The 27,725-nt window shown below is 44.7% G+C and overlaps 1 protein-coding gene across 5 annotated transcripts; it reads right to left on the bottom strand.

Annotated features, from left to right (window-relative positions):
* Positions 1-26,634, bottom strand: THUMPD2 (THUMP domain containing 2). Of its 5 annotated transcripts, none has more exons than XM_059720294.1 (9): positions 26,251-26,634; positions 18,861-19,261; positions 15,598-15,675; positions 12,770-12,822; positions 12,292-12,379; positions 11,155-11,226; positions 9,420-9,534; positions 6,629-6,746; positions 1-2,423 (listed from the first exon to the last, which is right to left on the bottom strand). In XM_059720294.1, the coding sequence occupies exons 2-9, from the start codon at positions 19,254-19,256 to the stop codon at positions 2,069-2,071; spliced, it is 1,275 nt and encodes a 424-aa protein (XP_059576277.1). In that variant the 5' UTR covers positions 19,257-19,261; positions 26,251-26,634; the 3' UTR covers positions 1-2,068. The 5 variants fall into 5 exon arrangements, with proteins under 5 accessions (XP_059576277.1, XP_019335677.1, XP_059576279.1 ...); XM_019480132.2 differs by lacking the exon at positions 26,251-26,634 and adding an exon at positions 25,373-25,765; XM_059720296.1 differs by lacking the exon at positions 26,251-26,634 and adding an exon at positions 25,277-25,533 and having other exon boundaries at positions 18,861-19,280.
* Between the last annotated feature and the right edge of the window lie 1,091 nt (positions 26,635-27,725).

Here is a 27,725-nt window from a genome sequence, read left to right as displayed (position 1 = left end):
TCTCATAATAGAACTATATTTATTTAGACATTAAAAATATTTCTCCTTACATAAAATCCATTAACATTTAATAATTTTAAATTTTCTTATGCCATTGCTACATATAAACTACTCAGAGCCACTTTAAAAGATTTCTGATCCATTTCAGTTTACTTGTTTCTCTACTCAAATTTGGAAACATTTAGGAAAGTCAAAAAACAATAGCTTATCAAAATGTCTCTTTTCAACAGCAAATTCAACTGTACAGGTTACTCCTTCAACAGTAAGGACTAAATTAGGAGACCTTTATCTTGGAACTTTTACTGTAGCTCTGGCCCATTATGCCACGTTGTCTCACCCGCAAAGCTTCCCATTGGTTCAGAAATCTGGGGCAAGGAAGGGGTGGCACCACTCTCCTGTAGCCAAATTTCAAGACAGAGAGAGCCCTTGGCCTTACGTGCTGTATCAGATGCGGAGTCCCAGCATGCAGTAGGCAGGAGCAGGGCAGTGCCCCTGGGGTGATGCCTGATCCAGCTCACAGACAGGTTCCACGTCACTCATCTGGCCTATAGGGCCAGAAGATTGAGCACCACTGCCCTAACAACTTCCTTTAAAAAACTGTGGAAAGCCCCCTCGCCGCCCAGGCCCCAGGACAGCCACGCACCTGCCAGCTGTGCCAAGCCCAGGGCAACAGCTGCAAGAGGCTCTGGCTGCCCCCCTCCTCCTGCACTCCCCACTCCTGCCCCGCCACCCACACCCCCCCAACCCTATGATCACCCCCAGCACCACTCCAGGACACACACAAAGGTCAAACAGTACAAACTTTATTAATACAACAAAACACCCCATCCCTCCTCCCTCAATAAACACAACCCCCTCCCACAGAGTGCCCCTCCACCACCCTCCCCACCAACACTAAAAATCCTGTTCCCCAAATTTCACAGACACTTGACATGCCTGACCCTGTCCCCAAGTACATCTGTAAGGGGCTGAGAGGTGGAGCCACCCTGGGCGGAGAGCCAAACAGCAGGCAGCCAGCACCACAGCCATAGACAGTTCCCCTGCGGGTCCAGGGGCTGTGGCCTGCAGACAATACGAGACCTGCTTTAGGGTGCTGCAAGGGGCCTGCTGCAGGGCAGTGGGCAAGACCTGCAGGGCAGTGGGCAGGACAGGTCCTATGGGACCAGAGTGGGGGGCCAGGCAAAGTGGGGCATGGGCACAGCCTCTGGGTGGCCAGCTGCTGCTCCAGCAGCTCCACATGCTGCTGCTTCAGGGCCACCAGCTCAGCCCAGTGAGCCTGGCATGCCCACAGCTGCACCTCCTCCTGGGCAGCCTCCCAGATGAAGTCCTTTGCCCACCATGCACACTGGTCTGCCACCCAGCCCTCCACTGCGACCACCAGCTGCCGGAGCACGTGGGTTCCATCCTGGCTGCGCCACTGGTGAAGCCAGCAGTTTCAGTGGGGGCATACAGGGCCTGCTGGGGTGCTGCAGCCACAGGCAGCTCCTGCCAGCTCCCTGGAGTGTGTGCCCCAAGTCATAAAATGGCTGCAGGCTTTTATAACCTGCAGCTAGAGGTTGCCAGAGAGCAGCCAAGCCCAGCAGCAGAGGGGGCCAGCCAGGAGTCCTGGGGCTGGGCTCCAGCTGGCCCCAGTGGCTGGGCAGCCCCAGTTGGGGAGCTCCTGTATTACTGCGCAGTAAGGCATCTACGTGTGTTACTGTGCAGTAACTAATTGGGTATAAATTTGCTACATGGATCATGCAGGTATCAAATTTATGCGCAAGTCAATGTAAGCCGCCATAGTTACTATGCAGTACTACGGGCATGCACATGTAGACATGTGCCCATACTGTGCAGTATTTTTTGGTTACTGCTCAATAAATGTGCACATGTAGACATGCCTACTGTGTCCAAATGTGGGATTCTTTAGCAAGTAAAGCATCAGAAGGAAAAGGAATAATTTAACACTTAAAATAAAGCAAGAGCTGCTTATAATAAACATAGTGTTTGCCAAAATTAAGAATAACAGGGTTCATAAATTTCAGTACAATTATACTTTCAAATGTATCGAACCAAATTCATTCAAGCATTATTTAAGAATACTGTTGACCCCAGATGTAGGCATTTTCTTATATTTACATATGAAAGCATTTGTTTTTCCAAGACTAACTCCATGGGAGTCCACAAGTACCAAAGACCCAAAACATTTCATTTTATCGTTGTGGGGTTCTCTTTCCATGTTTTTATTTGAAGAAGAAATGCTCTGTGGGTTCCCATTTTCCTCCCTGGGATTCGAGTCAGTAGCTATAACAGTTTTATTTGTGTCATCAGTAGTGATATTAACTGATGCATCGTTTTCAACATAATTAGCAATAGGTCCATCGACGTACTTGTGAGGATCCTGGCTAAGCAACAAGACCACAGTCCCTCCAACATGAAGCACTCTGTCAGTGACAAGACACATGGTTAATCATACATCCTTCCCAAATTCCTCGTTTTTTCTAAACTTCTCAAATGCATCAAAGATTACAAAAAACCTGACACTTTATATGGCAAGGCCTTAAGTGTTTAATTGAATTAATAAAATTTAACTGCAAATGTTAAATCCAACTATTTGTAAAAGTTTTACTAAATGGAAAAGCTGGACCCTTATTACCTCATCAGTATTTCTGACCTCAACCAATGAAAATGATTAATAATAATAACAATAATAATAATAGTAACACGTCTAACTTCATTTTTAAAACTCTGTCCAACACACTGATGAGAATATTATCTCCCTCAAACAATTTTTCTAGGTCTAACTAATGGAGGCAGAGGCTTTGAGTTGTTTTCTTTTTCCCTGGAAGCTCTAAACTACACCGCAAATGAAACACTACCTTCTGCAGAATGGCACACAGCTTTGCAGGGACATCAGGCAGTTTTTAGTTGACTGTTGCCATAGGACAAGTCAAGGAGAATCATTTTAGAATTCATCATTGATTCCTACAGATGTTTCATCTAAGGCAGGGGTTGTCAACCAGGGGTAGGCACACCCCTAGGAGTACTTGGGAAGGCCCCAGGGGATACATGGCAGTGGTGTGGAGAAGCACTTCTGGTTTTGCTGCCAGCGCTTCTTGGACACCCTCCCCCCCTTGTCCATCACCCACCAGGGGACACTCCCCACCCCACCTTGACTGGCCAGAGGACTCCCTGCTTCTTGACCAGCCGCCGGGAGTACATCAACCAAAAAAGGTTGAAAACCCCTGATCTAAAGAAAGGAGTCATGTTCAGTGTTTCCCAACCCGTGGGTCACAACACAAAAGTGGGTCACAAGAATATATGAAAGGGTCACAAACAATCATGGAAAAATGTTCAAAAACAATGGATTGTCTCCTTTACAGGAGAAAAACCATGTGAAACCATGGGCTTTCACTTGTAGGCTGGCAGAGTGCCATGGGGTTGCAGCCTGGCTGACCAGCATAGGCAAGAGCCACCTCTGGGACCCAGAGCAGGGCACTGAGACCTGCTGCTGCTGTTGCTGCTGGGACCCCTGCACCAGTCACACCAGCAGCAGCGTGAGGAGTAACAGCTGGGGGCGGGGCAGGGGGGGGAAGAAACACCTCAATTGCCTTCACCTCCTCCCACCACTACTGCTCCTCTCGGGCCACGGCTCTACCCTGGAGGGGAGGTGGAGTGGTGGGCAGCACTGGCGGCATAAGGGGACCAGTGGTAGCCAGACCATGGCAGCAAGGTAGAGCTGCAGCCTGGCACACAAGCAGTTAACAACAGGAGGAGGGGAGGGCAGCACAGCTGCCCCGGCACCCTGCCTTGCTCCTCCTGCTGCTGGTGGTGCGGCTGATGCAGGGGCCCTGGTGACATGGTCAGCAGCAGCAGCAAAACATTTTGACACCCTGCTTTGGGTCCCATCAGCTGGGCCATAGTAGCAGCTCTTGCCCATGCTGGTCTGGGCAGGCTGCAGCCCTGTGCTCACTGTGGGCACACCCGTCTTCCCTTGCCGCACGCTCCCACCCCACACAGTGGGGGGGTTAGGGCCTGGGTATGGGGGGTGGGGCACCCAGTCAGGAGCAAGGGACATCAGCAGGGCTGGGGGTGGGAGGGTGGAGGACTGTGGGTTGGGACTGAAGGGCACTGGCTTGGCCAGGGGGCTGCGAATCAGGATTGAGGGTTATCAGCACTGCAGTATGCAAAATGAACAATGATGAATGTCACCTGGGAGTAATGGAGGACCACATGTTGATATTGCTGTTACTGTTTTCCTATAGATGTTGATTTCTGTCTTTAAAATTAAGGCTGTTGAGCTGCTTTAAACTTGTGTGCAATACAAGTATTTTGAGCCCAAAATACTTGTGTGATTTCTACTTAAACTATTTACTGGTCAGGACCGTCCATGGATATTTACAAATGGGTCCTGATTAGGACTGTGAATTAATCGTGGTTAACACATGATTAATGTGTTAATTGTTGTTCACATTAATTTTTTTTAATGTGTTAATAGTGCACATAGTTTTGGAGCCCACGCCTGGGCTCTACTCTGCTGTCATCACCACCACCTCTGGGCTGCCCTGCAGAGCAGTGGTGGCAGCATAGAGGACTGCAGGGCAGCCCAGATGCAGACTTAGATGGCTACAGTGTGTGTAGAGGGGTGCACAGACACGTAGCCACAGCCTGCAGGCGGCCAGGAACACACCCCGGCGGCATGTGGAGCAGTGCCCAGCAGGCAAGTGTGTGAAGGGGAAGGGGTGTGGGGGAGGGAAGCGGCATGCGGGGGGGAGGTTGAGGCCCCCACGGTGAGGGAGCAAGTGAGACAGAGGCAGAACCAGGGGTAGGGGCTGGAGTGAATGGGGCCCTGGGGCCAGGGCAGGTCATGGGACGGAGCCATGAGCACAGGGGGACTCCCGCCGCTGCACACACCCTGGGAGAGGCATTGGGGGGCACATGCCCCCTGGATTTGTGCACAGGACAGAAACAGGTTGCCACTGCAGCCTGGGGCTCTGTGCCTTGCTGCCTTTACCTCAGGAGTCATGCGCTAGCTGCGCTATGTCCCCTGCCTGCCCCGTGGCGGCACAGCATAGCATTGCGTGGCTCCCAGGGCAATGGCAGCAGGGTGCAGAGACCAGCACACAGCGGCAGCCCTCCCAGGGTGCGTATAGCAGCAAGGGCCGTGCCCCCCACCCCGCGCCCACTGACAGTTCCTTCTGCTTTGCTTCTCCCTGCAGCCCCGGGAGCAGCCAATGCCACCTGCTCGCGCCCCTCTACCCACCCCTTCCCTAGCCCCAGCCTCGCTCCCTCCCTCACCACTGTGGGAATGTATCCCTATTTGTTAACTTATAAACCAGGTTCCCTTTTCGCGAATTTGAGTTATGTAGTTTTCTGGGAATGCATGTACCGCATAAAACGAGGGAAAAAGGTACAAAAAGGTTGAGAACCACTGACCTAGTTAGCCTTAGTATCAATTCACTTCTAAGAAGCCAGTGGAGCAAGAACCACTCTAAGTCTGAACCTAATGGTGGGAGGAATGGGGGGAAGCCACACAAAATCTCCATCCAAAGCCACTATCCTTACTCTGCTCAGAGTGAACAAGTAAAACAGAAGGGAACAGCTGACTAGTACTAGTGGGTTTTCTCAGGCAGCTACTACTTTCTTGTTCACAAGAAAATCCCTTGCTCAGGAGGATCCACTAAGGAAAGGAAAACAAAACCCCGAAGAATTTTAAACAAAGCCAAGGCCAAGTACTGAATAAGTATAAGTTGTTACTCTACTGGTCTAACAAAGGTAAACTCTAATAAAACGGCTCAACCTTTTCCATACCACGATCCCTCCTTCCTAAACCATAAAGAAAGGGAGGGTGCCAATAGCCTAAAATTTGTTCTGTTTGTAAAGCCCATGCTAAGAACCTGTGATTTAATGAAAAAGACCTGGATTAAAAAAAAAAAACCAACCCACAAAAACCCCCCAAACCTTACAAGTCTGTCCCATGGTCTAACTCTACTTTCAAATGCATCTAGGCTTGAACAAATAATCCCTCCATTTTTGCCAAAATAATACCATCAAAATAAAACTGGAATACAGTTACTGCTGCTTTTATTAAAAATATCTTAAGTCTTTTTCAGTATCACCAAACATGAGAATCGAATATGAATATCCCACTTAGAGAGCCATAAGCTTCTTGGACTCCACCACAGAAATCCCAGCCAGCAGCAAAAAAGGTCAAGACAAAAATTTGTCTGAAAAGACAAAATACCAGTAAGCTATACCCACATATGAAGAGAGAGAAACAGACCTATACTCGTTAAGAGCAGGGAGAGGGGGAAGTTCTGTCACCACAGACTAGGAAAAAGAGACACTCAGTTCACGAACATCTATCAAGGATGCATACCAGGGATGTTCCCTGACAGCTCTCACTGCTGTCAGAGCTTCCATGGTTTGCCAGGGGAGAGATGTAGTCCCTTCAGTGACAGTCTGCAGAGGCAGTTTTATGAGAAGTAAAATAAGCAACATGAACAGGATTTCTGTGAATAAGTTTTTAGGTCCAGACCACAGGATAGGGATCATTTAGAATAAATAAAACTCTCCCTCTTTCTATTTATTTTCTTTTTAATGATCAAGATCATATGACCTTCAAAAGTCTTTCAAATATTACACATACCTTTCCATTTCTCGAAGAATGTCTGGTACAAGTTTTATGTCTTTTGTTATTGTGAACTTTTTCCCAAAAGGAACATCCGAAATGACAACATCAATGCTTTCTGAAGGTAATGGCAATGCTGCAGAATAAAAAGTCAAATTCTTATGTTTACTTAGAAAAGAAGGCAATTAGCTAGTAGCTGTAGTTCAAGTACATTGAAAATAAAGATCCTCTCTCTGAGAGCATTTAACTCTTCAATATTATGAGTCTGCTGGGCCAGCACATACGCTCCTGTGCACAAAATGAACTATTCCAACCAGATCTATCTTACAACACCTTCAGCTCTCCTGTGAAATATGGAAATTCATTTCTACATAGGAGAAATATTATAATCTTTGCATTTTCCTATGCCTGAAGGGTGTGTGCGCCCAAAAGCTTGCAAATAAAGACTTTTTTTGCAAATATCTAGTTGTCTAATAAAAGATATCACCTCTGCCATGAGTTCTGGTTTCTTTTGCCTGTAGACTAATATAACCTGTATACCTTTCACAGACTGAACACTTAGACCTGATCACAAAAGGAGTCTTGAACCCTGCTCCAACCCAAATGTCTTTCATCTCCAAGAGAATCCACACCACAGACTAAGAAGGTGGTGTCAATGACAGAGAGAAGTATTACAATTATGAAGTCAATCTCCATATGGATTTATAGAAAATCACAGAATCATAGAAAATTAAGGTTGGAAGAGACCTCAGGTGATCTAGTCCAACACTCTACTGAAAGCAGAACCATCCCGAACTAAATCTTCCCAGCCAAATCTTTGTCTGAGTCTTAAAAACCTCCAAGGATGGATATTCTAAAACCTCTCTGGGTAGCCTGTTCCAGTGTTTTACCACCCTTCTCATGAGGAAGTTTTTCCTAATGTTTAAACTTCCCTTGCTGCAACTTGAGACCATTGGTTCTTGTTCTGCCATCTGCCACCACTGAGAACAGTGTAGCCCCATCCTCTTTGGAACCAGCCTTCAGGTAGTTGAAGGTTGTTATTAAATCTCTCAGTCTTTGATACCTTCATGGTGGTGAGGGAGTGGGGCTTCCCCCCAGACTTACCGGCTGGATGATGCTCTCCAAGCTGCTGGGTTGCATTCGTGGCCGTGTGCATGCTGCATCCGCATGCATGCACACAGTATTTAATCAGTGACATTATTGGCCAAAAAAAGCTGATTGTTGATAATAGCAATTATCCTTTATCAGTGCCAATACGATACGGACCAATATATTGGCGCACCTCTATTCATAACTTTTGCGAAATTGTGTGCTATCCAATTTAAAAAAACAGAGTATGCATTACAGTGCTTTCCTCCTAGCAGAGGGGCTGGGCAGTGGGGTAGGAGACTGGCCAGGCAGGGGATGTGAGCTTGCACTTACATCCTCATGACACTCTTCAAAAGATCTAACAGCACCCCAGGATACTGTGACTCCCTGGTTGAGAATCTGCATTAAACATGCAAGTCAGCCATCCAGCAGCAGGTGTCATCAGAATGTGTTCCTAACACCTTCAAGCACTTTTCACAGGTGCAAGATGCATCTAAAACAGCTATTCACAGGCAATAAAATGGTATGGTGTCTGTCTGTTGATGGATCCAGATACAAACTCCAAACAAACCCCAGCATGGACACATTCTCTTTCATTAGAAGGAAACTGATGCAATCATGTTAATGGAAAGTGACATGTTAGATTTTTAATAAAATCTGGTTGCAGGTAGGCCTGGCTATTGCCAATTCATTTCAATTTTATTTGGGCTGCTGTGTTTGAATTTTCCACAACTGCTTGAGTTTTCCATGCCAGCTCTATGAATTACTATTTTTCCATGCACCTGAGCTATCTGAGAAGGTCAATCTCTTGAGAATGGCTTTAGCTGTTTCCCAGAATGTCCTTGGGTCCAGAGTTAAAGTAAACCACTTCAGTACAACTGAAATAGACAGCTATGCAATCTTTCTCAAAATAGCATAGCATTGACATATTCTGACCAATGACTAAGATATAAAACACAAGGCATTGACTACTTGCTCAACACAGGGATGGTTTGAGATCAGACTACTTCTATACACCAAGCCAAGTTAAGGGGTCTAAAGCCAATCAGGTATGAAATAGGTTTTACAAGTAAAGAATAAATATATATCATCCTCCATCTTCAATGTACAAAAAGCTGTGAAGGTGTCAGACAAAGGTGGGGAGGGATTATGCTATCTGCTGTAATATGGGGATAGTGTTTCAGAAGGATAGTTCAGGGCCAGGTTTGGAGGGTTTGTCCAGACTGTCAAAGCAATTACCTTCTCTTAAGTCCAGAAACTGAAAACAAACTAACAGCATCTTCCAATAAAAACAACTAAGGCCATTAAAAATATATTAACTGCCGAAGAGAATAATTCACCATGTAATTTAACAAGTTATTATGGCAGTTTCTTTGCTAAAAACTCTGTTACAAGCTGCATTCATAGCACTTTTTTCTGCTATTATGATAGTGTCTAGAACTTTTACCTAATGCACCAATATCTTTTTTAAACTTGAAATATCACATTAAGGTACAGAATTAATGTTTACAGTGCCCTATATTCAGATAGTTTTTTTATCACAACACAAAGGGGAGAGAACAGAAAAAGATAGCATGTCACAACCATTAAGGAAAGTCCCCAGTTACAAATGGAAAATCTTGGTTTTACTGTACTGTAATTCTCAGCATTAACTATAATTTCTGGAACTGCTACAATCCTTAGTATCTGCTTTATGATTTGCAGTATTTCCAAACATTACCTATCACAGAAGCTTTAAGTAACTCAATTTTATCCATCAAGTCTGCAGCCTTAACATTCTTGCATGCACCTTGGAGCTGTGAATCACTTATATCAGTACCCAAGTAATGTACATTCTGTAGGAAGAGAGAAGACAGGTTGGGTGGAGAGGATAAACAAAACATTTACTCCATAGAAACAAACCCTCTCCTCCTCCAAAGAAAACCAAACCCAAACAAACATGTTACTTTTTACACATTATTAATTACTTGTTAATTTTACACATTGAATGGCACAGGTTCAAATATTACGGCTGTAGGCAAGATTCAGTGATGCAGCTCTTAGAACAGCCACATGTAACTTAAAACCCCAGAGACGTATGTGGGGAGAGGGAGGAGATTCATAGATTGTAAGGGCCTGGAAGGGACCTCGCAATATCATCGGGTCTAGCCCCCCTGCACTAGGCAGGAAAGATAACTGGGGCCAGGTGACCCCAGCAAGGTGACCATCTAGTCTCCTCTTGAAGATTTCCAGGGTAGGCGACTGCACCACCTCTGGAGGAAGTTTATTCCACAGTCTGGACAGCCTAACTGTCAATAAGCTTTTCCTACTGTTAAGCCTGAAATGGTCTTCCAGGAGCTTGTGGCCATTACTCCTGGTTTTCCCCAAGGGTGAGCCCTTGATGTATTCCCATGGTATAGCAGTAAGCTGCTACCAAGTCCCCTCTCAGCTTTCTCTTTTTTAGGCTGAGGCGGCCCAAGCCCCTCAGCCCTTCCTCGTATGGCTTGCCTTGCAAGTCTCTGATCACATGGGTGGCTCTTCTCTGGACTCTCTCAAGCTTTTCCATGTCCTTGTTGAAGTGTGGTGCCCAGAACTGGATGCAGTACTTCAGCTGTAGTCTCACCAATGCCAAGCAAAGTGGAAGAATCACTTCCTTGGTTTTGCTTGAGATACATCGGTTGATGCATGCCGAAGTATGGTTTGCCCAGCTGGTTACAGCACTGCACTGACGGCTCATGTTCATACGTTGGTCTATTATTACCCCTAGGTCCCTTTCAGTCGTGGTGCTAGTCTGTTTGGCGCCACCAAGCCTGCTAGTACGTTGAGGGTTGTTCGTCTCCAGATGGAGCACTTTACACTTTTGTGCCATAGTTGTACCCTTCCAGTTCTGGGCTGCTCCAGAGACCTGTCATTTAGAGAAGTGGGGGGGCTTCTGACTTACAACAGCACATCCCTAGTTACTTATAGGAACTGGACTGCTTATGGTTCTTGTAATACACTGTGCTGTGGCACTATCCCAGAAGTAACCTCTACTCTGGCAAGCATAAGCATCTTTTGAATACAGCCTGTAGCTGTATGTCTCTGCTCCTACACTGAGGGAATTCTCACCTATTTAGGTACAAGGCTTTAATAGTGACCTCAGTAAGACAACCCTGCTAAGACCCCTTCACCTGGGTAAAAACACTAGAGCAGGTGAAAGAATCTCAGTGTAGACTAAGATTCTCCAACAGCTTGCAATGGCTGTGGGGACAGTATATAGGACTGAGCTCTTTATATATTTTGGAAATATTTTAAAACTAAAACTTACCTAATAAAACCCCAAAGAAACCTGCAAGTTTTTTGTAAATAAACCTGGCTCCAATTTTCCAGCAAGAACACACACTTAAATTACAAGTCACATTCTTAAAATAAACTGATACAATAGAACTGCAATGCCATCTTGTTAAGATCCTACCCATCAGAACCTTTGAACTTACAGGCCATTCTTTTGCAGCTTCCAAGAGTATTGTTCCCAACCCACACATGGGGTCTAACACAAATGCACCAGCCTACAAACAGAAATAAGAAGGATATTATACACAAAGCAAGACAACATCAATTTGTCTTCCGATGCAACAAGCCCACTCTGATGATGGGCTGAATACCCAAAAATTCCCACTGAAAAAAAAAAAAAGGTCGACAATAAACAGCAAAATTACAAGATCAAATTCAGTATAAGACAACGTAATGAAAAGAATCAGTAAAGACAGTATCGCTTGAAACATGGCACACGTTTCCACACAGTCTTTGAGGTAAAATTTATTTTTAGATATTAATGGAATGTATCTACTATATAAATTTATGTGGGAAAAGCTCAAAATGTTTAGCTTTTCCGAAACAACGAATACCATATTTACTCAAATCTAAGACAAAGTCCGTCCATCCCCGTCCCCCCCAACCCGATCAGCAAGGGGGGGCTCATCTGTGATTTATGTACAATGAGGGGGGCAGGTGGCTGCTATGGATCCTGGGTCAGGGCCAGAGTCAGACCCACAGCAGCCTCTCCCCACCCCTTCTACTTGCCTTTTGCAGCTTCTAGCCCTCTCTTGCTTCTTTTCCTCAACCTTACTTTCAGGTGCAGCTCAGCTCTGGCTTGGGCTTGGGCTGGATTCCCTCCCAAGCATGGAGCACATGGAAACTCCATCCCCTGCCCCACCACTGCTGCATGGCCTGGCAAGGGCTACACTTCCACATGTTGTGCTCCATGACCCAGGAGGGAACAGAACCTGAGCAGTCTGATAGTAAGAGGGTAGGGAGAAAGACTGTGGGGAGTTGAAGGGGGAAGAAGAGAGAGAGAGACTGTGGGGAACTTCAGGTCAGGGGGTCCAGGTTGCTTTCATCAGACCATCTCTGAGAACTTCAGATGTTTTCTGAAATCCAGAGCTGTGCTGCCTAGAGGGCCAATGGTGTTAAGAGAAAAATTATATCCAATTTTTCCTAACAGATTTCCATCAGATTACCACTATTCCCACTATCTGAGCCACAAAATCCTCAGCTCTCAGACAAACACCACTCTTTTTTATGCAGGACCCTATATTGCTAGTTAGTGCTAATCTGTATTAATGTTTGCTTACACTGATTTCAGCAAGAGATGCCATAGCCCAAGCTATAGTAGAGCGCAGTCCTGCAGTTTTGATGTACTCTCTATTTGACAGTGGAAGTCTGCAAACAATAACCAAGGTGAGATACCAAGCTGAGATAGTCCATATAAAAAGGAAATCCTAAAGAAATTATCTTCTTAGGCCTGTGTCTTGTCATACATAAACGCCTTAATGTAGTCATATTCATTGAAACTCAAACAGAAGGAAAAGTCAGTGGATACTGTACTTTTGAAAAAAAGACCACTGGATTTAGCTGCCTACTTAAGGCTCTTATTTCAGAAAACTTTGGCTGAGGTATTCACATGAACACTAGATAAATTATATGATCTAGATTTATGACAGTCCAAGTGATACTAATTAAGTAAAAATAAATTACAGCAGCCAATTTGATTCTCTCATTTATTAAAATATGAAGTGTCTGATGTACATGCTATGAGACAAGAATATCTACCTGAAGACAGGAATCCCCACCACAGAATACTCATCATTTAGATGGACAAAAATCTGAAATAATAATAAAAACAAAAGTTACAAAATAAAGATTTCATTTTAAAGTTAATATGGTAGCAGTTTTAGACAATTTAAACTAAACAAAATGCCATTTCTTTGACCTTCATAAAAGCCTAAGCCTATTAAAAACACCACACTCTTAGAAATTAGGTAGGAACAGTAGGTTACCCAAATTTAAATAGTTTTAAAATAGTAAGTTAAGCAAGTCCTATAGACATTGTATGTCCAGTAGGAGTTCATCACTGGACATATGTGTCTTTGAGACTTCTATTAAGTAATCAAGGAATGCACCCCTTTCTTTTTTTTCTTTTTTACACTTCTGTAGTAGTAAACAACATACTGAATATACCTTTCAGAATATAAAGATCCCTCGCATAGTCTCTTAATATTAAGCAAGTTTTACAAAGGCCCATAAGAAGTATTTGGGAGAGAAAATTGGGGTGGCCAGGGATGGAATCTTTCCAAAACTCTGACAAAAAACCCCAAAAAAGATACCCCAAAAGGAAATGGTTCAATGGGACAAGAGAGTATGGGCCTCTCAACAGGTTTTGCAGGGCTAGAATTACTCCAAAGCCACCAAAACCCAAGTCACTTATTTGCACTGGAAAAAGACACACAAAAACCCCCCAAATCAAAATCGAAAGAAATTCATGCTCCTAAGTCATTCACACAATTTGAAAATGCCCATTCCCAGAGTGCCTGTGATGAAGAACACAACTGCCTTTCCGATGTACACCTCAGCAGCTCAAACAAGCATTCCTAAAGTCAGTAATAGAAGCTTTTCTGCCCCAGTGAGCATAAGCTGTGATATCATCCAAGAGTTGGCCAGCCATAAATACCAGTAAGAGATGGACCCTAACAGCTATTTGGGCAATGTCTGCACCAGGGGCGGGCAATTATTTCGGGTGGAGGGCCACTTACTGAGTTTTGGCAAGTCATCAAGGGCTGCATGACAGGCAGCCAGGGGCAGATATATATTAATAGACTTAAGATGTCCTAATGTATTTTCAAAGCTGTGCTAAAGCAGGTACGCTGCTTATTTTCTAGACTTTGGTGCATTCTGAACAAGGATGAATGGGCTTGTTAGCAGTAGTTCAGCAGAGGCTGTACACACATGGCCTTAGACACTGTTGAACTGAAAAGACGGTGGACTGAAGTCTTTAGTCTGCTAAAAGACAAGCTTAAGGATATTTTGGCATAATGCTTATAGAAGACAACTCCACCAAGTAGGGCTCATGAATTTGGGAAGAAGATGAACAGAGCCAAAGGCAGAGAGATTCTTGCATAAGCCAACAGCAGTAGTTTGTAAACATCTAGTGAAATCTGGATAATATGCAAGGACCTGAAGCTCAAGCATTCCACCTGAAACTGAGCTCATAAATGCCTCAAAAAAGTTTTCAGGACAAAGCTAGCTCCCCTTTATAGTACCTTCTGGAAGACGCATGGGGAATGCAATAGAAATAAAGTGCATCAAGACCAGGGTGGGCAAAATGGAGAATCCAGCCAGCAGCTGGACTCCATTTCCTAGTAGTCCATGCCCACGTTCCTGCAACCAGTTTCCACAGAGGCCCCAGCAGCCATGGGGCCATGACAGCCCCGGGGCCAGAGCATCTATGGAGACTGGCCCCAGCAGCACTGGCAGGGCCCGTGGCTAGGTGGCGAGCTGCTCCAGGGCTGGAGCTGGGATCTTGCAACAGTGTGGTCCAGAGCCAGAGCAGAGCTGCGATCTGCTGCCTGCATATCCCAGGGCCGGATGTTGCCACCACAAGATCTCAGCCCTGGCCCCAAAGCAGCTCCCTGACCAGCTATGCACACCCTGCCAGTGCTGCTGGAGCCGATCTCCATGGAAACTCTGGCCCTGCACTGTCATGGCCCTGCTGCTGCTGGGGTCTCCATGGAAACCAGTCACAGCAACATGGGCAGGGGCTGCTGGGAAACAGCTGCTCCAGCCCACAGGCCGGACTTTGCCCATCCCTGATCAAGACCTACCTGACCCTAGTGACTAAAGGTGCAGACAATGGTCTGCACTTCCAGCCATTCCTGGCAGGCTGAAACAGCTGCTGGACATGACGCTCTGAGTTAAAGACCCGGGCAAAGCAGAGTCCAACTGCTTGTGTGTAGCACCCAAAAGGGTCTGGGTAGGTTTGTTTCCAGTACACTGTAGCCCCTTCCCCCTAGAACTGAAGTCCTACTAGTTAATTTTTTCAGAGAAGCCAGAATGATTTGGTATACCTACGTGATATACCTACGTGGAGACAAAATGCTTGCCAAACTTAATCCTGACAGAAGCCAAGCCAGCAAGAACTTGGCCTTTGATAAAGGAAGGTGCCCTGATTTTGAGTGACCACTGAACAGACTTTTAGTTTGATAAGGCTGCTCGCTGCTGATGTGGAGCAAGGCTGAAAACCCACCATTTGGTCTAACCTAAGGCTATGAGTGAAAGCAAACCTTTGGTCACTTCTGCGCTGGATTATAACCTCCGCAATTAGAAATCATGGTGCTAAGGTATAGCAGTGGCTCCTTCTCCAGCTCTCAGTGATAACTTTTTGCTACATGAAAACCAGTACTTCCTTGTTCAGGTCAGTAGCAGAGCAGGGAGAGAGGTCTAGTTGTAGGACAAAGTAGCAGTCCTATGCCAGTATATTTCACAGATAAAAGCATTCTATGCTCCAAAACCAAAAACCAAATAATGACAGGAGAGAAAAAACCTATGCTGACAGTGTCATTCTAAAACCATTAAGAAATAATTCAGTAAACAAGCTCATTTACCTCTAGATCAGGGTTTCTCAGATCAGCTTTCCAGCCAAATTGTTTTAGAAGAGTGACACCAATCATTCTTCCAACCTCCTAGAGAAAAAAAAAAAAAAAAATGAGAGCCACTAAGAAGAAAAGAAACCTGAAATTTATAGGTGGCACAGATACAGAGAGAATATATAGTGCAGTATGATAACAGCGATGCCATATTAGATTACAGATGTTCAGGAATGGTTTGACAAAAAACAGGTTTCATTTGAAAAATGGCATTTTGTTGAAACCAAAACTATTGGTGGGAACATACACAATACTTCAACCAGGAAAAGGAGGTCTCAGCTTCAGGCCCCGTGATGGCATTCTTGGTCAAAACCAAGGGAAGATCCATATGGCCCAGAAGACCCTATTGTCCTAACAACCATTGGAGGTTTTCTTGCGATTGGGAAACCAAGTTTAAAACTCCCTGGTCTGCCTGCCTAAGCCAGAGACTCATCTCCCACATTCTGGGTGCATGTCCCTACATCTCCCTCTCACTCTTTGTGGACCAATAAATAATTGATGCAATGGGCAAGAGGTGTAACAAGGGTAGGAAGCTGAAGTTCAAATCCTGCCCAATTCAGACCTGAAACTCAAATTTCAGCTTCCTACTTTCCAAGCAAACCTTCCAACTGTCTTCCATTCCTGGATAACCCCCAGCTGTAGCCATTCCTTCAGGCCCTTAGTGCCCTGTCTGGCATGCTGGACTTGTACACAGTGTTGGAGAAGTCAATTTTGACCAAGAATGCTATCACAGAGCCTAAAGCTGAGAACTCCTTGTCCTGGTTGAAGTGTTGTGTATGTTCCCACCAAAAGTTTTGGTTTCAACAAAATGCCATTTTTCAAAAGAAACCTGTTTTTGTCAGACCATTCCTGAACATCTGTAATCTTATATGGCATCGTTATCATCATACTGCACTATATATTCTCGCTGTATCTGTGCCATAGTTCAGCATAACTATCCAAGTGCACTGAGGACAACATTTTCCCCAAACCTTCAGCCTGTTAACATAATCTGTACTATGAAACAAACTAAATTATTGTTCTTATCACTCACCTAAAAGAAATTCTGTGGGAAAAAATAAGATCCCAAGCAAGGATACTAAAAATTCATTCTTTTGTTTTAGAGATGTTACATGTTTCAGAGACATTTCTTTCATCTAAAATATGGAATGCCAGTTGAACTTAAATGAAATGTGCTCACTGCAGTGTTTGTACAAACTCCCAGTGCTTTCAGTAGCCCATACAAATGCACATTATCAATACATTTGTTCTATAAATGACATTCAGTTCCAAGGAGGAAAAAAATCCATCTCTTTCTCTTATGTTAGCAATGCAAAACTCATTTCTGTTAATGAGAAAAATGTCTTAAATTCCACAGGTACAACATAGTTGTCAAAATGAATGCTTTCATTACTCATCCATGAAGCATCAAAACATTCACTACCTGTTCCCAATATGGCTCATGCCAGAGATAAGAACATTTAAGCTTTTACTAGTTTGTAGTTCTTTAAGCAAGGAAACGCCTCCATGCTTAGAATACATTAATTCAGCTAGTCACTACTATCAATGTTACTACTATGGATAGCTTAAAAGAAAATTGTGCATGATAGACAGATTGTGAGACATGACTATAACATTCCCCATGGATTCTAGGAAGATATCTGTCAGTAGCAGCCATGTAACATGTAGCTCAGCTATACAAGTTTGCCTTTTCACAGAAGCAAAGCCACTAATTTCATCCTACCCAACTGGCTGCTCTCTAGTAGGGACGAATAAGTGTGTCACAAGGCCAAGAACTCCAACCCCACTAGGGGTGGGAGGAAAAGTTAGCCTGAGGTGGAAAATACCCGCACCCCCAAAATCTCACGAGGGTGGGAAAGGCTAAGGGTTTCTTTGTTTGTTTGTTAAAATATAAATAACATTTTCTTAAAATGGCCCTGGGTATGATCATAAACTGCATCTGACTGGGGGGCCTGGTGGCAACATGATAGGGCTACTCATGGCAGGGTAGCTTATAAAAAAATACCACAATGTTGCAGTCTCCAGAGCAAAGGTGAGCATAGGGTACCTCAAAACCCTGGCCGCCATTGCCTTGTGGGTACGCTTTGCTTGGAGAAAAGCTAAAGAGCATTGCCCTGACAGAAACCCGCCTTTGCTGCGGTGTAGGCAACCAGCAACAGTTCTTATCTGTTGCTCTCTGGCAGAAGCTACAACCGTCAAGGCACTGAACATCTGGCCTCAGTCTAGCTTTTGGATTCAGTCTCAGTGGTCTAAAGGGGAGATGGTAAGTCTTTGGCAGCCTCCATACTCTTGCCTAGGCATACACCTTGAAGTTCTTGGTGTGATGGTCACTGGACTCCATACAAGTGGATTCATCAAGCACCTGACTAGACCTCTTACATGTACACCATGATCCAGAAGATTGATGGTTGCCTACTGGATACATATTTAATAGTATATGTAATATAATTGACTGTAAAAACTGTAATACAGGGTAAGAATGAAGGTCCATCTGGCCCAGTATCCTCTCTCTGACAATAGCAAGTAGTGGATACTTAAGACGATAAGAAACAGGTAGATGCGATAGAAGTCACATTACTACTGTTGAAACTCCTACAGAAAGATCATTTGACCCAGGAAACCCTGATGACTGCAATTATTTTTTCCTTACAATACATTACTCTGAAGTGCAGCCAAGATCTACAGATTTCTAGGTATTTTATGCCTGGAAAAGCTGCAAACCGCTTTTGACACCTGAAGGTGCATGAAGTTAAGCACGCATCTAAATGTTGACAGAATCAAGGCCTTTCTTTTTACTGGTCACTGACTTCACTGGAAAATTTCAAAAAGCTAAGTTCTGCCAATCTTCAAATAAAATTAACAGAACTTGAGTTGCAGTTCTGATGATCTTTTTGCATCCCTGATGTCAAAACTTATTGCTACCTCATAAATATAGTATATCCTTAATAGGAGCTACTCATTTGAAAAATATTTAGGGTAAAATGATGCTCTGAAACAAAATGACAACACTTGTATTTCTGCCCCAGCACATATTTAACACTGAAAGGAACAGATAGATTCTTTAAAAAAAAACAAAAAATCAGAAATAGATAGATCTGTTTGTTAGCCTAGTACATGCAATTTAATTTTATGGTATTATTAATTATAAGGCACTTCAATTTAACATTATAAGCTACAATTCATTATATCATTATAGTCAGCAATTTTGTTTTTCAGTATACCTGTGACGTAAATACTTTTGAAACTGCTCCACTACAGCGACAAGAAACTCTAAAAGTGAAGCTGTGATTATTACTTTCAACTGATTTATCTTTACTAGTTTCAGGTGCATCTTCTAGGAAAATCTTTCTTCCAGTCAGAGAGTCCTCATTATTGTTTCCCTCTGGCACCACACATTTCTTTTGCTCTTCCATTTGATGTTCCTCAGAATCTGCCTCTATCAATTTTTCTTTCTTCTGTTTTTTAGCTGTAATATTTATCTCCTCTTCTGATCTTCTCTTTTGAGGTACAAGGTTTTCTTTTTTTATCTCATCGTCATGAAGATTTTTCCACCTAGAAACTGTTTCCAGCCATGAACTGGGTTCCTCAATTACAAGTTGTTGAATTTCATGGACCATTCTTCCTAAAAGCAACAAAAACAACTTACACACACATACACTCTTAAGTCACTCAGCATTAATAAATTATATATAATAAAGTATTTACAGTAATTAACAATAATGGAGTGAATGTCTAAGAATATTACACGCGCAGTATAGAACTTAAAAAAATGCTTACTATATTTAAAAGACCATGTCATATATTCATTTTATTTTTTCCCCAGAATTATGCATGTATGTCAAAAAAAAATCAGTATAGGTAGGAACAGAATCACTAACTCCATCCTAATTTTCTGTAACTAAGTTTCAAAATATTTTGGACAGAAGGCATTCCAGGTGAAAGGGGTTAAAAAAAAGAACATAATTAGATTCTATGAATTTCTGAATGCATGAGGCATCTGTGAGAAACAAGCTAAGCACCTCTCCTTGTCCAAGTGAACTGCTCAGGCCAGCATGTTAATTTATCTGATTAATAGTTCCATGGTACTACAGACATGTTTATAAGGCAAATTCAGCACCCACAAACTTACTGTGCTACTCTAGATGAGATGCTTCATAGATCAGAAGCAATATCCAAATGGTGCTATGGTCAAGCTAATTAGCAGTGGGGTAGGCTGTCATTGTCATTCAGTGGCGCCAATTAGCCTGACTGAAGTTCTATATATACCATATTTACTTGAATAGAAAATGACTCTGACTATAAGATGACCCCCACCCCCAATAATTAAATTCTATATATGGAAAATTTATACATTTGATATAATTTTCCAGGTACATAATCCAATTCTTGGAGGTTTGTCTTGAATTTGTCAACCCCACACTGCTACAGCACGGAAAATAAATTTGGGGGCAAGGGGGAGGTCAGGTAGCCCTTCTGCACCCCTTCCACCACAACTTCTTCTCCTTGAAGCCCTTCCCCCACTCCTTACGGTCCAACCCTGCTCTCCCTGGGCATAAGCAAGGGACAAATTTGAAAAAAACACAAAAAAAACAACCTTGAAAGAAACACAACGAGAGCAATTTGCATATAGTATCCACAGACATTGTTCACCCAGAAATGACGCATTTTACTTTTTTGGAACTGCTACAAGTTTTAGGTAGTTCATAAAAACATTTTTCAGTAGCAGTTTAGCACCTATTTAGAAAGAGTACAAACTATGCCTGATATTAGTCCAAAGCCAGCAGGCTGGTGATTTACCATATACTTCCACAGAATTAACAGCATTTCAAGCCATGACCACAGCTCAGCACTGCTCAGTATATGCATGTCCTCCAGACAGGGCTGTCCCTAGGGGAGAGAGCGAATCAGGGCAACCACCCCGCACTTTGGGGGGCCCTCTGCGGACAGTGCTGTACAGGCCTTGCTGCAACTACCATGCACCGCCAGCTCCCCCATGGCTGCTGCATGCTTCCAGCTCCGTGTTCTTGCTGCTCACCACCACCCTCCCCCCACCCCGTCCTCCGGACACTCGCCACCCTCCCCATGCTGATATGTCCCAGGCCCCACACACCCCTAGGGATGGCTCTGACTCCACACACCACCCCTCCCTCCACCCCAAAATGATCCATGTGCTAAATTAGGCCCCCACTCATGACTGGAACCCTAAAAACCCTCCCCAGCCACCTTCCCCCCCACACACTCACAGTTCCTCACAAAACACATACCCACTCACACCACACACACCCCTATTCACTCCCCCACAAATCACACACACACACCCCCTCCACCACACCCCACATACCCACAAATCTATACCCACCCACCCACACCCTCCCACAATATAAAAGAATAAGACTTCATTTTAAGCTATTATACTATCACCTCTATGCACACTACACAAACACAGAAATCAGGACAAAAATATTTTTAAATGAAATTAATGAATGTTGTAGATGTTTGATTTTTAGAATATAATTTGGTATTTTTCTGGTTCAGAGATGGCAAACCCCCTTGCTGAAAGGAATACTTCCAGGGAGGGACTTCTGGTGGCAAAGGTCAGGGGTAAGGGGGTGGGACTTCTGGTCCCAAGATGGCAACCGGGGGGCAAGGCACCTGTCAAGGGGCAGGGCTAACTATGGCACCCTTGATGGCTTGCCAAAACTCGGTAAGCCGCTTTCAGCTCTGCCCAAAATAACTGCCCACCCCTGAATTATACAGTATTTAAGTCTGCTCCAAAAGTTGACATATTTGGCTTCCAGAGTGGTTTATTACTTACAGTACCAGTGTTGCAAGGCGACTTGGATCCTTACTTTCTATTCTACCAATACCAGTTTTACGTCTTAAGTAAATTCACTTAAAATCTTTGCAACTTATGCCCCTGGCAGATATTACAGTTGTTGCACATTACATGCAACTATCACATGACAAGCTGTAACATGTTACACATTAAACCAGTTCATCCACAGCCAAAAATTGCAGATCAGTCACAAAGAAGTTGCTCACAGAAATAGCAACTTCCTTGCGGCATGGAAGCATCCCACAATAATTTTAACATGTAGCCCAGTACTGGCATGTTAGGATTTCTCATAAGATGCTCATTTAGCATGCAACCACAGTGATGTCTGCCAGGGGCCTATAGTTGCCCCTAACTAACAGAAGAGAAAGATAATGCGTAAGTAGCTCAGGATGGCACTTTGAAATGCTTGCCTCTAAAAAATCAATTTCTAAAAGTCACATCCATTGGCAAATCTAGAAATTTGAAATGGGGTGGTGTGTGGGGGGGGGTGAGATGGTGAGGTGCTTTATCAAATATAAAATGACACATATTTATCTACAGTTAAAAACAGAATAGAAGCTTTACTAATAAGCTAGGGGCCTAGGACTATTATTCAGTTTAAGATTGAAGTAAAAACAAACATTACTTCACCAGAATGAATTAAAAACAATCTCCAGGGCTGTGAAATAGGAGCCTCATTATCAGGAACAGCTAACAGAGCAGAATTGCAGAACAAGGGTAGCTTGATTGGTGGAACATCAAGACCATTAGAAAGAAGAGAGGGTTGATAACAGCTGTGGAAGGAAGAGTTTAGAAGGGATTGGGTAGACAATGAGCCGTGAAGTGAACTACCTCCCTCATCACTGTCAGATAAGAAATACTGCTGCCACTGCCAAAACTTTGGGTGGAGCAGAAATCAAAGGAGGACTGCAAGTGCACCCCTTCCAGATCCACACCTGATAAAATCTGGCCTGTATGGAGTCGGATAAATTGCTCCCTGCTAATGTTCACTGATTTGTTTTTTGAAGAAAAATTTTACTCCTACAGATGTGCTGGCTCTGCACCACCAGCAGAAGAGGAAACTGGAACCTCTTTATGCTTGTGTGTATCAACAGAACTGTTAATTTAGTTCCAAAAGCAAGGCCAAATTATGACCATAGTGAAATTAAGGTAAAAGAATTTCCAGACGTGTTGGAGGGCAGAATTTGGCCTGCAAAACCTTTAATGCTAGATGCTGAGTGAAAGAAAGAAAGAAAAAAAGAACCTTTTTCTTAGATCTCAGAGAGACTAAAAGGCTGCTAAAAACAACAAAAACAGCGTTTTAAACAGAACAGAACAAACTCAGTCTGGAATTAGAGAACTAGAGCTTCTGCTATGACAGAAGACATCCGAACATTCAAAACTGTAACTCCTATAAGTAGAAGCCAAAATGATTCCTTTTTATAAGAATAGAAGAAAATGTAGTTATGTTATTAGCCAAGTTCCCTCAATTCTGGAAAGGCTTCATTTTAGGGACATGAATAGTCCTTTTGACTTCACTGGGCAAAAAAAAAATTTGAGAAATTGAACCTTAAAGGACAAAATGAAGGTAGTTATTATTTTGGTTTTTATTGGTTCATGCATGAAAATAGCGTTAGTTATTTCTATTTATTTCATTTTTTGAACTTCAGGTTCACTGATAATTTGATTCTACAAAAAAATTAGCATAGTTTCAAGACCCCAATAAAAGTCTAGAATCAGTACTTTTAGCTCATTCTAATCTCAACAATTCAGATTCTGATATCTGAAGGAAAGATGCACAGTATAGTTTACAATTTACTACTGTACATCTGAATTCACTTAGACCTGAATGATTAGATTAGAATGATCTCATTCAACATGATGATTCATAAATACATCACTGTGCACCGAAACAGAATTTAACAGAAATTCAACAAGCCTGTCTAATGTATTAATACACATGAATGATTGGACATGGCACAGCTAGTCTGAGTAACAAATGAGGCAGGGACCTAGGAGAAAAATCAATCACATAACCAATACAATGGAAGACTACTACAAGCCACCTGCAAGGGGACCGAGTTCAACTAGCTGAGTATGTCGCATTAATAAAGACTGTGAAATAGCTTTTTCAGAGCACTAGCAGATTCCAACCTCAACTGGACAGGAGAGGAGTGATATGCATGTTCTAGTGGCAAAAATGTATGTTAGGAAATAGCAAGATAGATTAGTTTTAGCAAATAAACAATTTTGAAAATGTCAGTACACACAAGCAAGCTTTATCTTTCTTTAAAAAATGCTTATAAATCTGCTAAGTCAAAATAGATTTCATCCAGGCCACTTACAGGAACATCTCTGAGTCAGGGCCAATCCCAAGTCACAAGGATTTTACAGCCATGTAAACAAAAGCCACCCCAATGGTTCGTATGCATTAATGCACATGTCTGTAGAGTTTAGATGATGGTTTGCATGGGATGGTTTGGACAGGGATGCTCCTGCCTCAGGCAGGTGGTTGGATTAGATGACCTCTGGAGGTCCCTTCCAGCCCTACTGATCTATGATTTGATGCCCTGCCCACTTGGTAATGAAATATCAGCACTGCTTTTCCAGAGGTTCAACTGAAGGAGGAGAAGCCCTAAGGTAGGGGTGGGCAATTATTTAGCAGGGGTGCATATTTTTTTGGCCAATACTGATGGCCAATTATTAACCAGCCATATCGGCCGATACCAATCCAATAGCCAACATGCAAGCTAGCCACAATTACTTTAGAGCTTCTCCCACTTCAGCTGAACCCCTGCCCAGCCCTGAGCCTGCAGCGGACAACCTGCCCTCACCCTGCGCACAAATCCAGGGGGCACATGCCCCCCATGACTCCCCTGGGGGTGCACACAGCAGCAGGGAGCCCCAGACAAGGCACTCATATCTCCACTCCACTCCTGATACAGTCGCATTTGCCACCCTGGCTGGGCAGCGCTAGCTTCTGCCCCAGTCCCTCCCTCACCACGGGGGCCTCGATCTGCACTCCCTGCACCCTTTCCCCCCCCCGCACAGTGTGCCATGGCTTAAGTTTGTTAAAGCACCAGCCTCCTAAATAGGAGGTCTAGTTTTTCATCTTCGAGAGGAGGCTAGACAGATATTTGGCTGGGGTGTTATGACCCCGGCACCTGTTCCTGCCCGGTGCAGGGGGTCGGACCTGATGATCAGGTCCCTTCCGACCCGGAGCACTATGATACTATGAGTTACTGGCTGGATGCGCTCTTCAAGCTGCCCAACTGCACTCCTAACTGCGTGCACACACGGCATTTATCAGCTACACCTGCCAAAAAAAGCCGACTGCCGATAATGTTAATTTTCCTGTTATCGGTGCCAATCTGAGATGCCACCAATTTATCGGTGCACTGCTACTATCCAGGCCACTTCCGGAGTTTTTCTGAGTTGTCGCAGGCTGGTTGGGCATCTTCCCTCCACCACCGCCTGCAACAGCTCACCCGAACTCCGGAAGCGGCCACCCGCCGGTCAGGGGAACCTAACCTGCCTGTTCCCGTGCGCTGCCCCAGGCCGCGCGGGCACGGCTGGACTGGCTGCTGTGCCACCGGGCCACGTGCCCGCCACTCGGGCTGCGGCAGGGGGAGGGGCGCACACGGCCTGGCACCAGGGCCCCATAGCCAGCGGCGTTTAGCCCCCTGCTCCCGATCCCAGAGCTACCGCGCACCCCTGCCTGCCACTCCGGGCCACGTGGGCGCAGCCGGGTGGCACCTGCCCGGCCCAGCCACATGCCAGGGACCCGGCCTGCGGGGCGGCGGTACCTGTGGGCCGCGGGGCCAGCAGCGGCGGGCGCCTCCTGACCAGCAGGAAGAGGCGCTCGGCGGCGCGCAGCGCGCGCAGGTCCCGCAGGCGCGCGCGGGCGCTGAAGAAGACCTTGCCCTGCGCCTGCTCCACCTGCGCCGCGCCCAGCCGGGCCCGCGCCTCCCGCGCCACGAAGGGCTCCAGGCCGCGGCCCGCCGTGCAGAAGTAGCGGACGGGCCGCCCTGCCGCCGCCATGCCGCCGCGCCCGGCCCTGGAGGCGGGACTCGCGCCTGGCGCTGCCCGGGGGGCGGAGGGCCCTGTCACGGCGCCGCCGGGCGACGGGCCGGCCGGGCTCTTCCGGCAGGCGTGACCTCTCCTTGACAACGTTGCTCTTTGCGAGCTTGCGGGCCCACAGGCATCGGGAGAGGCTGCTGCGCTGATCTGCTCTCCGAGGGAGAAAAGCAGCGAAAGCAACAAGAGATCTGCGAAATGTTTGGGAGACAACGGGTAGAGAAAGGAGGGGAGAGGCAGGCTTCTGGTTACACTTTAGCTTCGCTTTCACCGTAGCGAACACAGCAACACGGTCACCCACTGCCTGAAGAAGGGTGTTTGTGCCCAGAAGCTTGCAGAGAACTGGCCCCCAGCCGTTTAGTTGGTCTCATACAAGATACTGGATGTACCCAGAGAACCTGAGGCCCCTTCCAACCCTAACATCCATGAACCTTGCCTGCCTATGTCCTTAGAGCAGCAGTTCCCAAACCTGGGTTGCCACCCAAATGAGGGTCACAGGGGCAATGCTGGTGGCACTGCACAGAAAAGACGAGCCGTGGCACGTGCCAGGAGCTCCACCGCCACTGCAGCGGGGTGCAGGAAAAAAAGGTTGGGAACCACTGCCTTAGACCAACACGGCTACAACCAATACCCCTTGGTGACAGACTCCTGCCAGCTCACCCCCCACCCTGGCCTTGCTCCCCCCACCTGAGCACTCCCACACTGGACTGTCTCCTTACCTGTTCTGCAGTCCTCAGCTCCACAATTTCCCCAGCAGCATCTCTTCTGACTAAGGGTTGCTCCCACAACACTGATCTCGCAGGTCCCTTCCCGTCCTTCAATTCTATGACTGCACAGCAGAAACTCCTTTGTCAGCACAGTCCCAACCTGCTTCAGACTCAGGCCTCCCCTGGGATCTCAGCCTCTACTGCTTCCCAAGATTAGGTCCTATCTGCACCATATTCATTTGAAATCCCTGACTCCAGCATTGTAACTCAACTGGAAAATTTCCCTTTGCACAGCCATCCTATGTCTGAGATATAACCTTCCTTGTATAGCTTTCCACACTATTCCCACTACCAAACACCCTCCTACCTGGAAGCCTTTAACCCAAAACTACCACCTCCCTTTTGAGGGTCCTTCTCACCTGAGGCCACTGACCCCAGAGTTACCCACAGGACCATATTACCTTCCACTGCACATTTTCCTGCATGAAAGGACTCCTGACAATGCTGCTAATCTCAGCCAGGTGACACCTATTTTCCTGTTCTGGCAGATCAGGTGGTTGTGTGCTCAAACTACAACCATTTTCTCTCCTATTTCTTTTTTGGTATGGTTGAATATATATATATATATATATATGCTCAGAAATCTGGGACCAGGAAAGAAAGAATCCTATTTGGGGATTTCGTTTAGTATGATATTTTGTCAAATTGCTCCATTTAGTCAAAAGAGGAAGGTTTTCTTACTTTCTTACTCACTTGCTTTATGTTTTAAAAAACAGCTATTTATTTAGGAAGTTTTAACAGGTTTACAAATCGTTACTATGTAAAGATCAAAAACAAATGATAATCTTTACAACAGCTTTATTCTTTGCTTGTTTACCATAACATCATGCAGTAATATAATCATCAAATCTCAGTTTCACAGGGTGTTAGAGTATTACTGAGTGAGCCTTTTAACACTGTCAAGAATGTGTTGTGTCTGAGAACTTCATTAAGTGAAGCAAAACTGCATATTGTACTTATATGTATCAAAGCAACCAGTACCAAACCTCAAATATTCAAAAGCAGGTATGTTTTTATTGAGACAAAAACACTTTGAGTACTGATAGGTGATCAACTTTCTATTTTCTGTAACAGTCATTCCCCACACTCCTTTTACTAGGTGATAACTTTTATTTTGGATAATTTTTCCCCTATAAGAGACCATCAGTTGTTAACTGGGTACTACTAGATGTGATATTATTATATTAATCCTTCTTTCCTGTGACCTGACAGTTTCCACAAAGCAGCCCAGGAAGCCCAAAGGATCATTTTCTAAAAAAGACCCAGTAGTTTGTAATATTTGTATTCCGTATGAACTTCATTCCAATATTTTCTTACAGCTGGACATACCAAATATGCATGCAATTTATTCCATCCCTCATGTCTCCCAAGATTTATTTCCATAATATCTATCTAATTTGATTGATTTATTGAAACAATATCTTCAA

This window comes from Alligator mississippiensis, chromosome 1 (assembly GCF_030867095.1).
Source record: "Alligator mississippiensis isolate rAllMis1 chromosome 1, rAllMis1, whole genome shotgun sequence".
Lineage (NCBI taxonomy): Eukaryota > Metazoa > Chordata > Crocodylia > Alligatoridae > Alligator > Alligator mississippiensis.
The sequence above is the reverse complement of the archived record's forward strand: the minus strand, read 5'-3'. Positions and strand labels throughout refer to the sequence as shown.

Bases quoted from the DNA above. Each gene is read 5' to 3' on its own strand.
- THUMPD2 (XM_059720296.1), bottom strand. From the start codon at position 25,495: ATGGCGGCGGCAGGGCGGCCCGTCCGCTACTTCTGCACGGCGGGCCGC. The intron at 12,823-15,597 runs GTAAATGAGCTT...TTATTATTTCAG, and splicing joins TGAGAAACCCTGATCTAGAG to ATTTTTGTCCATCTAAATGA. The intron at 6,747-9,419 runs GTAATGTTTGGA...TTTATTCTGCAG, and splicing joins ACTTAAAGCTTCTGTGATAG to CATTGCCATTACCTTCAGAA.